Source organism: Stylophora pistillata, chromosome 9 (genome assembly GCF_964205215.1).
Source record: "Stylophora pistillata chromosome 9, jaStyPist1.2, whole genome shotgun sequence".
NCBI lineage: Eukaryota > Metazoa > Cnidaria > Anthozoa > Scleractinia > Pocilloporidae > Stylophora > Stylophora pistillata.
In genome coordinates this window covers 31,636,055-31,649,679 of record NC_142527.1, presented here as the reverse complement: position 1 = coordinate 31,649,679, position 13,625 = coordinate 31,636,055, and the positions used below count along the sequence as shown (strand labels likewise).

Here is a 13,625-nt window from a genome sequence, read left to right as displayed (position 1 = left end):
CTATGACATTGACATACCAGAGCCTTTTAAGAGCTGGCAAATCCATTTTTTGCCTGTGATTCGGGGAACGATGGAGAATATGCTGACCTTTTCGGAGAAACATGGTGCAGTCAAAGTGAAGGAATGTTGAGTGAGAGTTCGTGTAAGAGTGTGCTTGAGAGCGATGATAGTAAAGTGAACTTTCTTCATCACTACCGAAGAGAAGGCACAGCACTCGGAGTGGAACAACTGCTGCGAGCATGTTTTGCCAGCTGGAGCTTGGTCTTCAATGTACAGCTCACGCAGATCGAAACTATGGCTTTTAAACCGCCAGATATTCCTCAAAAAGATGAAAAGCAACTCATTGTGTGAAGATTCGTGAATTGATGACAAAAAAATTTCTAAAAAAAAAAAAAAAAAAAAAAAAAAAATTGGTGAAAGATCTTGATTTTCTACCCTGAAACTCATCATTCACAGACATTCATTTCGTAGCCTCCCAAAGGAAACAGTGCGCAAAGGCGCGCTCGTAGAAACTCATCGTGCAGGATTAAGCGATAAACTTTATTTGACCTACATAAAATTGCACCTGACACGATTGTACACTGACAAATGCGTGCGAAAATGCCTAATCCCTAATAATCAAGCATTGGTCACGAAACACCGTTTATTATAAGTTACCACTTATGTATCTTGTAACTAAAAACTTAACAGTGTGTACCCAAAACCGGTTTTAATTGGCTGCACAACAGTCAAACGAAATACCAGCCAAGTCCTTGAACGCTCTCTGTTCGGTCAAGTTCGACCCCTGATTTGAGATTTAACGCTGCCGAAGGAGAACCATTACTTTCCAGATCTTAGGGAGACAACAAGGCGAGAAACAATGCCTAGGCACTGGATGGGCGGTCGTTGATCAAATCTCGAGCAAGGCAGACGAAAACCAATAGCTATTTTCCCCAAAAATTGGCGGATTTATTGAAATGCCGCTCTCTTCAAATCATGGGAGGTCAAAACGAAATCCACGTCGTTGTCCGACCAAAAGGAATCTTTTTTTTTTCAACATTTTGATGCATGTCAATTAAAACCGTTTATAAGAGGGCACTGATTATTAGTTGATAATAAAGGTTCGGTAGATTATAAACTTAGTTAGCCATCTGAACGCTATGGGCATTCTACGGCAACTCCATGCCAATTGATCCCGCGCAAGCGTACAGCTTCCGTCATTCATCATAGCTTAGAGCACATGGAGTAACACTTGCGTAACTCAGTAAATGGTTTGAACCCGGGGGTAACATGTGAAGGTGTAGTCTGATCGTCCGGGTGAGTGTAGTCCTGAGAAGGACTGTTGTCGGTGGTAGTGACTGACGTTTCGACAACCTGTGCGGAAGTCATCATCAGAGTCAAGTGAATGATTGTTGTCAGTAGAATGTTCTTATTCCAGTTCGTGTGAAATGATCGGTTGGTTTTGCCGTGATGTTATTGGCTGTAAGACTCGTGACGTAAGTCGGTCGTGATTGGTCTGTTTCGATCTGTCGGTAAAGTTAGGTCGTTCTTTTTCGGTCGTTTGTGATGTTTATGTCGTGAATGAGTCGTTTGTATGGAGCGGGCGACGAGGAAAGGTGATGTCAGCAATCACATTGCTGAACACCATCGACTTACCAACCACTACATTGACTGGGACTCTGCGCAATGCCTAACCTACAGCACTGACTATTTTCAACGACTGACTCTGGAAAGCTGGTTTACTAACTTAGAACAGACTCCCCTAAACAGATGTCAACAACTACCCGCTCCATACAAACGACTCATTCACGACATAAACATCACAAACGACCGAAAGAGAACGACCTAACTTTACCGACAGATCGAAACAGACCAATCCCGACCGACTTACGTCACTTGAGTCTTACAGCCAATAACATCACGGCAAAACCAACCGATCATTTCACACGAACTGGAATAAGAACATTCTACTGACAACAATCATTCACTTGGCTCTGATGATGACTTCCGCACAGGTTGTCGAAACGTCAGTCACTACCACCGACAACAGTCCTACTCACCCGGACGATCAGACTACACCTTCTCACTTGCGTAACTGTCAGCTTTCCCTTAAAATAGCAAGGCAACAGTGTTTGTGAACTTTTCAAAGCTATTAGCTGCAGTTTAGGATCTGTGTTACAGCTGTCAAAGGCTTCTATCGCTCTGTTGATTTAGCCACATCACCAGAATCGTGTGCTTTCGGATTGCTCCTTAAAAACTATCGCAGACGGAGAACGGTACTCGCATTAAACAACCCTACACTAAATACGTTTACAACTATTGAACATCAATCGCTAAACTTTATAACAGGTAAAGTGCAAAGAAACCTCCACCATTTTTCATTCTTAAACAAAGTAAGTCGGCATACCACGATCGGAGTAAATGAGAGCCCTGTTTCCTCCCCTAAACGCTATTCATCAAAGCATAACTGCAAACTATAATATCATAAAAAAACAAACGTCGTCCTAACATACTCGATACTGTCTTTTTTCACTCTTTCAAAAATATGGTTCATATAGCCAACATCTTTTTTACCAGAACAACGCGTACTAATAAAAAGGTTCTGATGGAAAGCTTTTGCAGAGGTTTACCTTTCTAGAAACTCCCCGCTTTCGCGTCGCGTTCTCTCGAAGTCATTGAGTAAATGGTTTGGACCCGGAGTAAAATTTGATTGAGCATTCTGATCGCCTGGGTGAGGGTTGTCCTGAAAAGGAAGTTCCAACCTAACTGTCTCACAGGTTTTTCACCAATAGTTGTATTTTCATCACCTTATTAGTTTAAAAAATATTGACACATTAAAATTGAGCGGCAGCCAATTTAATATGAATTGATCGCCTATTGCCTAGGATTGATGGAATCTTTTAAAAATTGTGGCGTGTATATCTCAGATCGCCAATGCAATTATTACAGGGCCTGGAGTAATATTTCCTCTGGGCAATTCGATAACCAGGGCTTTACTTACCCCATGTAGTAACTGTAAGTTTTATGTAGATAGGCCTATAGATTATAGTGCCGTGATCAAATTGATCAGTTCTTACGAGCCTTACCAAAATATCTCCTAACGAAAATATGTCTTTCCATATCCAACTTGAAGAGTTTTAGATTCTCGAGATTTCTCGCCCATGAATTTGATTGTATCGGAAATTAATAAAAATCGGTGAAGAGATCAGTTCAAAACGAAATCGGATTTCTACACCCCATGGATATCCATGGACTTACGTTCAGCAACTTTCAGCTGAAGACAACTAAGACGCTTATCTACCTGGAGAGAAGATACAGCATAAAAGCACGCAAGGTATTTTGGTTGATTATGACTATTCAACTTAATTAACAAACAACATCTCCCCCTTATTTGAAAGTTATCAAGTAATCGGGATAACATTGGTTATCATAGAACACAACGAATATGGTTGGATCTGTGGGCTTATCCACAACGGTATCGTATGCGTCTGTAGCGTCAGCTCCCTTAGGTGGTGGAGTTATCATTCCTTGTCGTCCAGTCGTATATTCACCTACTAGGACACGTGCCAGATACATGTAACGGTTTCCTGCTCCATCTGGTGGAGAATACTTATTTTGCGTAGAGTATGAAGCATCTCGAGCAAAGTACACACCATTTCCATACACAGTGGCTAAAACAGATAAGATCATGAAGAAATTTATGGTTTACAGAGCACATGCAGCTTCTCGAAGTGGATCAAGAGCTTGTGGAAATGTTTGTCAGACCAAAACAATGAAATTAATACTAGTAGGATTGATCTTGCCGTATGTACGGTAAACACTCACCATTTTTTCCACAATAGCTTCTGTTGAAACCGTGATGGTTGATAGAGGAGCAGCTAGCTCCGGCTGTGCCATGGAATAGAGCTTTCTCGTTACTGCCATTTTTTCGATCCATTTGTTCTTTTTTGACCATGTAAGCGCGGTACAAGGTAGGGTTCTGCACTCTCTCAATCTTGATGATGGTGACAGCGGAAGTCTTCCCAAGTTCGCCTGCTACTTTTCTGTACTCCTTTGAATGGGTTACAGGGTCCAACGACACAAGATGGAACTCTTTCTCTTTTCCGGAGTCATCCGTTGGTTGCTTTTCCCATTGAATGGGTACACCTTATTTGAAAACATTATTCATCTCAGCCTTAGCATCACTTGAAAGATGTGGAAATTTAACGCTTTATTCGGTATTTTGCCGCTTCATGTAGCATAGATCTCAAGTAGAGTATTAACGAAAAAAATTTTTTTTACATACTGCGGTCATAATGGACCAAATAATCTCAAGTTTAGAAGCAAAAACATTTCCTGCTTTGTAAAACGATCTTCAGTTCTATGATGGTTTTTGGTTCTCATACTAACACTTAAAGCCCAAGTTTTTACTGAGCGAATTGTCCTTTCAGAATATGGTTGCATTTCGTTAACCCTTGGCTACTTTATTTTTATGAACAAATTGATCCTACAGGCATAAATTGTGAATAACCCTTAACACTCCATTTTTTGGAATAATGTGGACTTTGGTAAGTTTAAGCATTTGTTCGCCGAGCTTACCTTTCCCGATAACTTTGCGGACGACAATCCTTTCCTCTCCATCTTCAACGCACCTCTCTATCATGTCTTTGAAAACAATCTCATATCTATTTTCATCAATGACGACAATAACTGACTCCTTGCCGTCATTAAAGGCTTCCTCTATCCTCAAGTTATCTCTGGCGTCATAGGGATCAAGGTTTTCATGATCATCTGGATAATACGAGTACCACTGGATGTTTCGGCAAAGAAGCTCCCCAACACCTCGAACGTGCTCTTCCTCTATCTGCTGGCTGAGGATTTCATGAATTTCAGTAGCAATATCCAGAACGTCATCTGCATCTCCTCTTATACTTATGCGACCAACTGCCTCTTCAATGGTAACTACTGCATCATGATTAAGTTGCAGTTCCACTATTTTCCTTGTTTGTTGCGTAGAGAGCTTGCTTATAGCGTCATTAAGTATCGTTTTAATCTTACAGTTGTCGGCAACGTCTCGTTCAATTTCTTCAACAATTTTGTCGATATCCTCCTTTGAGGCAGCAAAAATATCCAGGAAGCTGATGCCTCTCTTTCGGAGCATTTTCCTTGCTTCTGTGGGGTTTGATATTGCAGAGCCACTCTTTCCAAAGCCAAGCCAACCGACAATCTTGGATAAGAGGCCAGACTCGCCCTCTGAGGACGAGATAAACTTTTCCATTGCATTTCGGTAGGCCTGCAACATATGTGGCTGAAAAATTACAATTCGAATAATTGCAAGCGATGTTGGATGCTCTTGAGCAAACTTGGAAATGGCTGAAAGAAGGATCTCTGCAGCTTCCTTAGCCCCGCTTTTAATGATACCTGTCCCAACGGCTGGGAAAGACACTGATGTCAACCCGTCTGAATCCACTTTTTGTAGGCAATTGAAAATGCATTCTTTCATGGAGGAATTGCTGTTTCTCTCTCGAACCATGTGATAAATGTATCGTACTTGCAGCTTTCCCGCTCCGGTCACAGAAATAGAACCTGGCGTCACTGGACCAAGCGATGAACATTCAGCTTGGATAATTTGCCCACCAGCATCTAAAATCGCTTTTCCGACCCCTCCTCCATATGCAACATCCAACTCCTCGTTTGACAATGTCGCTATTGCATCGGTCTCCTCTTTTGTGATATCACCAATCTCAGCTTGAACAAAAACATTGCCCATGATAATTTCGGGCTTGATAGGATCTAATATATCTGACATACTTTCGCCCGCATCATGCTTTATGGTAGAGGTATCTGGATTGAGTGTTTTGGTACCCATACCGCGCAAACCATGACGTCTTCTTTGTCTGCTTTCTGTCTTTGGAAGAGGAGGAGGTGTGGATTCAGGCTGACCTCTCTTTTGATTTTGAAGTTCAGTTTGAAAGGCTTGAACGGAAGCCAAATCTTTGTCATACACGACCAGATGTACTTCCTTTAACGTGCTTTTCGGATTGTTCTTGCTGAAGGAAAAAACCTCATCAAAGGAAGCAGTAGCCACGCGGTCGTGGGGAAATTTAAGGTTCCCAGTACCGATTGCAGGAATGGCGATACTTGAAACACCTCTCTTTTGAGCTTCGTCGAGACACTTTTTAATAATGTCACGTAGTACCTGCAAAAAGATGACTTCTAAAGTTACAGTGTGTTTTTAATCCTGAAAAAATGCGGTAACCAAACTTGTTTCATACCAAGTGCATTGCGTTAGTGGTTGCGTGTAAAAATTGAGATAAAAGTACAACTTCACTTGGAACTGCCGCGTCCGAGGCGAAAGCCATGTTGAAACTATCTATATTACGAGTCAGTAAGAATTCCATTTTTGGGTATTTCTTTTCTGGATTGTTCTTTCTCTTCAAACAAGGTAGGCGAGTCCCAAATATTGCGCTCAAAATTGCCTTAAAGTAGTCACCGCCCACTAAAAGCACGATGCACAAGCCTGGTAAATACCATTATTTTAAAATTTTTTTTTTAAACTCGTAATCGATACGGAAACTTCGTATGATGCTACTTTGGAAGATCACTTAAATCGTCTTTTATAGTATGTCAAATATTGTTACGGCGAAAAAATAAATATATACGTCTCTCAACTGTTATCTACCTTTTCGCCTTTCCCATCTTGCCATCCAATGCATGTAGTGTGAAATACATGCTTACAGGTAAGATTTGCTCCACTTGTTACCACAACTTCTCCATTGCCAACCTTGCCAATCATGTTACACTCTTCTTGAAGCTTGGGACCAGCAGCCGAACTCAAGGCCTTAGCACTTGCATTCTTACTTAGATCTAGCTCTGGCGACGTTGAATTGACTATTACATCAACCTGTGTGAAATCAACCAGGTAAACATTTCGGTACAGATTTTTTTCGTAACCCTCAGGAATAAAGTTCTCAGGAGAAAAATTTTATTGATTTTGATAGGACTTGATGACATTGCTACCTGTAATTGTATGCGGCAGAGCAGCGTTATGCCTATACATATACCAGGGCTGTAGTCTGGCAGCACCTGGTGGCCCCTGGCGCCTTACTTTTGCTCTGGGCGACTCAGGAATCTTAGCATTTTCATAGCAAGCATATGCTGGGCACCCTGGATTTCACAGTTTCAGAGCACTGGTCTCCCTTCAATTTCTCTAAGAGCACAGCCTTGATATAAATATAAATACATATATATATATATATATATAAATATAGGAAGTCTGCAAGTCGATTTTCGCGTGGAACAGTGCTCAATACGTTGAAGCAGAGCAGAATAAATATTATGAGAGGAAAAAAAGGACGTAACTACATTTCCCGACAAGCCTGTTTCGTGAATCGCTTCGTGTCGGGAAATGTAGTTACGTCCTTTTTTTCCTCTCATAATATTTATATATAAATATATATATAAATCCCCTGATGAGTGGGCGACCACGAAACAGGCTTGTAGGGATGAACTTGTAGTTTAGTTGTCTTTTTCCTCCCACAATATATACTTCGCTCTACTTCTATGTATTGAGCACTGTTCTACGAAAATCAAGTCACACTTTATATATATATATATATATAACCAAAATAGCGGAATGAGATCATCATCTACTAAAAAGTGCTCAATAGCAGGGCTAGAGCTATGGATAATTATACCTCAAGAATTAGGTTACTTGAACTTTTACTGCAACTCTGAGTTTCATGCCTCTTGCGATATATAGGAGAAGTAGTGTGGCACACGAGGACGGACAACTTCGAGCGAGGGAAGACATATACTCAATAAAAAGTCTAAACAGTTGAACAACTGATGAAGGTCTCGGACCGAAACGTTTTTTATTAAACTTTTTAGACTTTTTATTGAGTATATGTCTTCCTTCGCTCGAAGTTGTCCGTCCTCGTGTGCCACACTACTTCTCCTAACATTTATCGAGGTTTGGACTGTGAATCCTTTTGGATCCTTCTGGGGCGGCGTCACTGTTGGCTCGAGGCCTTTTAACTTGTTATATATATATATTTATATATAATCAATTGTATAGGAAAATAAAAATTAAAACTTCGCCCTACAGAAGCTTACACTTCGCTTCGCTTACATTACACTTCGCATTACAAAGCTCCATGATTGACGAGCACTCTCCGATTCGAGGATAACGTTTTTTAAGTTTATATATATATATCTACATATTCTGTATACGAGGGAAACCCTGACCCTGTACACCCCAAGTAATCATACTTAAATAGAATAAATGTTTGAAAAGAAAATTTGCCCTGAGCGGGATTTGAACCCACGTCCCTCCTGTTACTAGTCGGGTGTGATGACCACTACACTATCAGGAAAACCATGCTGGCAAAATGGCAATCAAAGATGTGATTTACGTGATCGGAGACGTGGTCTCCCGGGAAATTTAACTTTTCTAGGTGACAGGGTAGGGGAAGCTTATAACCCCATATGAACCCCAACTAAGGATCTATTAAAGATACACGACAGAAGTCAACTTAGCGGATCACAAAGGAGGATCCAATTACAATTAGTGTAAAGGGTTAGGGTTTCCCTCGTATACAGAATTTGTTTAAATGAAATTAGCCTGCATCCGTAATTGGATTGTCCTCAAAGTGAGGAAAATTTTCAATAGAAACACCATTAAACTGAGCTACTCATGCACACCCAATATGAAACAGATCATAGACGGGCATAACAAAGCCACAATCAGGAACGCAAAAATGTCCGAAGAAAGCCGCCCCCAAAGATTGTGCAACTGCAGGAACGAAAACGAATGCCCTTTAGGAGGGGAATGTTTGCAAAGCGAGGTTGTCTACCAAGCCACAGTCACTACCAGGGAAGAAACTGAAACGTACGTCGGCCTCACAGCGACAGATTTTAAGACTAGATGGCGCAACCACCGAATGTCGTTCAAACCATGAGAGACGGCGAAATGACACAGAGCTGAGCAAGTACCTGTGGAAACTCAAGGAGAAGAGGGAAGTCTATTCGATTTCATGGAAAATTATTGCTAGGGCTAGAGCATATTCCAGTGCCACAAAAAGTTGCAATTTTTGCCTCACTGAGAAATTTTTTATCTTGTCTTATCCACATGAAGCCTCTTTAAACAAGCGAAGTGAAATAATATCCAATTGTAGACATCGGCGAAAATATATTCTCAAGTATTCTTGACGCTATTATCGGCGCGCGCACAGTTTTCAAGATTTGAATTTTTTAAACAATGTCATGTGATCACGTTGCTGTGTTAGAGTTAACCGTCACGATGCATCAGTGTGTATGGAGTTTGACTGATGAGTGGATCAACTTTTGTTGGTCTACGAAACAGGCTGTATTAAAATCCATATGTGCGTAACTTGAGTAGTCCATTTGCTTCTATATACATATATATGTATATATACATACATACATGTATACATACATACATATATACATGTAGATATATATATATATATAAACATGTATATATATACATGTATATATATATATATATATATATGTATATATAAATCATCAAAATATATGTATATAGATTGTATATATATATACAAACACTGATATTAAAGACTTTAGTAGAAGCTGTGAGAATAGTCTCCAAGTTGTACGCCACAAACATCCTAGGTGATATGACCTATAAGCAAAGTGTTATTCATAAAGAAAATTTTTTAAATTACCTTTTCTTTACGCATATCACCAGTCACAAGGACCACCTTTAACCCTTCTGGTGTCTTCACACCGTTGGGAATTTCTAAGGAGATTGTTTCCGAGGAAGGAGTTGTCTTTGGCTTTCTTGTGAATTTAGGCTTTTTGAACTGTGACCTCTTTTTTGGGCTTGAAGCTGTTTCATAGTTGGGATCCTGAAGAAATCTAGAGTCCATCACATCGACGAAAGCCTTAGCTACCTCATCTTCAGGGCATGAAAAGTGTATCTCCGACAAACAGCAGCTTGGATTCTCTTTGTAGAACTCTAATGCCGACTCAACCATTATTCGAGCACATAGGTCTTGAGGAAATTCGAAGGCACCTGTGCCAATGGCTGGAATTGCCACTGAATTATATCGACTCGCAGTATCTAGAGCATTTGTTACAGCAAAACGCAAAAACTTTTCCTCTTGAGGAATCTTTCCGAAGGACTTTTGTCGTGCTGCTTCCTTTCTCCAACGCGGTCCTACTGCATGAATGACTTTCTTGAAAGGCAATTTCCCAGCAGTGGTTTCCACTACTTGTCCTTCTAAAATCTCTCCTCGGTTGATGATGATACGATCACATTCATCCTGCATGGCTTTTCCCGCTGCTTGAGCAATGGCTTTTGAGACACCATCCTTATGTTTGAGTTTTGAATTGGCTGCATTAACAATTACATCCACAGCACGATCGCAGATGCTGTCCTTAAATACCATAATCTTTTTTCCCTCTGAGGTACGAAAGCTCCTCAAGCTTTCTCTCTTTTTTCTGCTCGCTTCTTTCTCTTCCTCAGTGAGCCCTTTTGATCTGTCGTTTTGCGTAGCAACGTGCTCAATAACGCATTTATGTTCATTTTCTAGCAAAGTTAGGATCTTTTTGCCCTTGTTTCCATCGAGCAGTTTTCGCATTCCAGGTTTGTCAAAAAAGACCTTTCGGTTTTCAACTTTGGAAGCAAGATCTCGAATTAATTTTGTAGCCTGGTTGACTCCGTCCATTGTTCCTGAGACTACCACATGACCGTCATCTTTATCCGCCAGAACCCTTATTTTGATAGAATACTCCACCAGTTCATCTTCTATCCGTCGAAGCTCTTGTTCTTGGTATCTCACGAGGAAACGCCTACAACCTGCTGAAAGCCTCACATCGCTATTTACAATGGTATTTTCTTCCAGGAAGCGCTTAACAGCTTCAGAAGCAAACAACACATCCTCCTTTGACCCTGCTAGACAGACCCTCTTGTTGCCGGTGTCAAAAGACAGACTTAGAACGCGTCGCTTTGTTGTCAGGCCATCCATAAGTTGGCTCCACTTTTTACTTTTCTTGAACTGAATGTGATCTTCATCTAAGTTTAGGGTGTCTTCAACTATCAATTCTTTCACTAGATCGCGGGCTTTATCCACAACATCAGTTTTCATTCCCATGATCACTAGGTTTCTCTCACTCTCTGAATCAAAGATTAAGAAGGCTTGTAAATTGTTAGCTGTAAAATGGTCTTTTATGAACTTCTGAGTAGCCGTACTCTTGAGCACAGTTAGAGCGTTCTGTGTCATGTCAAGCTTCAATTCCTTCACGTTGGCAACTGCTTTCCATATCGCTTCAGATACCTTGACATGGGAATCGGGAGGCCCCCGAACGCGAACTCTTTCCTCCTCCGGAATTATCTTCACCTCCGTTTCTTCAATCTCCGCTTCCAATTCCTTTTCAAAGTCAAGGTGTCTTAAGAGTTGTAACTTCAAGACTGGAACCTTATCGATTTCTTTGGTCGTTTTTGATGCTTCTATTTTCATCTTTTTCTCAATTGCGCAGCTCAAACTCTCCAAGTCTTCAGCAACAGCCTCCACCTCTTGCTTCTTCCCCATCAAAACGATTTCGTGCTTATCGGAGTTAAAAGTGGCTTTTACTTTTTCCTTCGCATGACTTCCATTTTTCCGGAATTTTTCCTGCACAGCATTCCAGGCCTCTGGATGAACGCATAAAGTGCTTCTAGAAAACTCATTCAGGTAGGTTGTAAAGGCTTCACAGGCCTTATCAAAACTATTCTTGTTCGCTGAGGTCCTATTACTGGGTGTGATTGCGACGCTGCTAAGATCCTCTTTCCAGGCAATCGTAACTCCATGCTCGTCCTCAATCTGGATCACATCAGGTTTGCAATTTTCTAGAATGAATCGCACTTTCTGTGCATCCACATCAATGTTTCGCAGCAGTTCAACCTCAGGTTCATCCGTCTGAGGTTTTCCAAGGAACGGGTAATATGCTCTAACATCTAACTCTGCTTGGTCAAGAACATGGCTCTTGCGAACAACGTTGAAAACAACTGAAATAGGAGATGTTAAACTTGTAAGGTCCTTGATAATGATATGAAGATAGAGCCTTCCCTCCCTTTAGAGCCTCAACCTTTTAAGTAATCAGATATTCTCTAGCCGGTTTTGTGTTACAAATCACAGCTGATGAGTCGCCACAGATATCTTGTCAATGGTTATTAAAGTAATCCTAATCCTCACTGTTTGGCCTCAAACAAATGTTAGAAAGCTACGCTGAGAGGACATTATGTGATTCAGATCAAATGAGTTTCGTTTTACTGTAATTACGAAAAGCAAGGAAATGTCCACTCTTACCCGTAAACCGGATTTAAAGTGAGAAATCAAGGGTTGTACAGATGTTATGTTGGTGTTAAGAATGTTGAACTCTCTTACCTTCTGGATCTTCAAAGTAAACCAACGCCCACCCTTCTTTGATATTGAGGTCTATATGGCTAACATCACCTCCATTGTTCTTAGCACTCGCGAAGTAATAACGAATTCCGTCCTCGGTTGTTTTTTCTTTACTCAACCCTGTCACTTGCACGCAATGACAAACAGGGACCTGCTCCACTGACAGTGTTTTTCCATCCAACGGCTTTTCGGAAATTTTCTTTGTAAGGAATTGATAATCTGCAGAAAAAAGAGTTTTCCATACTTGATCTCGATAAAATACTAGTTGCTAATGTAGAAATTAGTTGAAAATATTAAAAGTTGAGGATGAGTGTTTTGCTCATTAGACCTCTCAAGAAATCAGTTGAAAAAACTTTCACTTGCAGCAAATGCCCAACCTTATAGGGTATTCGATAGTTATCTTAAAATAAAAAAAAGTGAGTAAAAAATGTTGCATGTTGGCCAGTGTAAAGTTTAGTTGAAGAGTTAAAAGACCCAGTAAGTGGTTTTGAGGGTGAGTCCTACATTAGTACTACAGTACTACATGTTGGTCAAAATGAGAATAACTAAATGGTAAGTCAAACAACAAACATATGAAATACATATATATGAACTGCGGTTATGAAACGTATATGTGCACGATCCTTCGCAGTAAAGCACTATTTAAGCAATAGTGAAAATCAGACCTGAAAAAAGTTCAGGCCTGTACGGGATTCTAACCACTGACCTCTGCGATACTAGTGCAGCGCTCTACCAATTGAGCTAACAAGCCAACTGGGAGCAGGCCATCAAATTAATTCGACATAAACCCGTAGATGATAAATCAAACAACAAACATATGAAATACATATATATGAACTGCGGTTATGAAACGTATATGTGCACGATCCTTCGCAGTAAAGCACTATTTAAGCAATAGTGAAAATCAGACCTGAAAAAAGTTCAGGCCTGTACGGGATTCTAACCACTGACCTCTGCGATACTAGTGCAGCGCTCTACCAATTGAGCTAACAAGCCAACTGGGAGCAGGCCATCAAATTAATTCGACATAAACCCGTAGATGATAAATCAAACAACAAACATATGAAATACATATATATGAACTGCGGTTATGAAACGTATATGTGCACGATCCTTCGCAGTAAAGCACTATTTAAGCAATAGTGAAAATCAGACCTGAAAAAAATTCAGGTCTGAATTTTTTTCAGGTCTGATTTTCACTATTGCTTAAATAGTGCTTTACTGCGAAGGATCGTG

General features: G+C 40.5%; 1 protein-coding gene across 8 annotated transcripts in view; it reads right to left on the bottom strand.

Moving 5' to 3' along the window:
* Window positions 1–521: 521 nt before the first annotated feature.
* LOC111334427 (protein mono-ADP-ribosyltransferase PARP14) overlaps window positions 522–13,625 on the bottom strand; it is a 38,210-nt gene continuing 25,106 nt past the window's right edge. For all 8 annotated transcript variants that reach the window (XM_088732392.1, XM_088732393.1, XM_088732395.1 and 5 more), the window contains 6 exons: window positions 12,372–12,608; window positions 9,669–11,992; window positions 6,641–6,862; window positions 4,558–6,157; window positions 3,805–4,125; window positions 522–3,650 (listed from right to left, as the gene is read on the bottom strand). In XM_088732392.1, coding sequence (XP_088588518.1) covers window positions 3,367–3,650; window positions 3,805–4,125; window positions 4,558–6,157; window positions 6,641–6,862; window positions 9,669–11,992; window positions 12,372–12,608 — 4,988 coding nt within the window. In that variant the 3' untranslated portion in view covers window positions 522–3,366. The remainder of the gene's footprint in view (window positions 3,651–3,804; window positions 4,126–4,557; window positions 6,158–6,640; window positions 6,863–9,668; window positions 11,993–12,371; window positions 12,609–13,625) is intronic.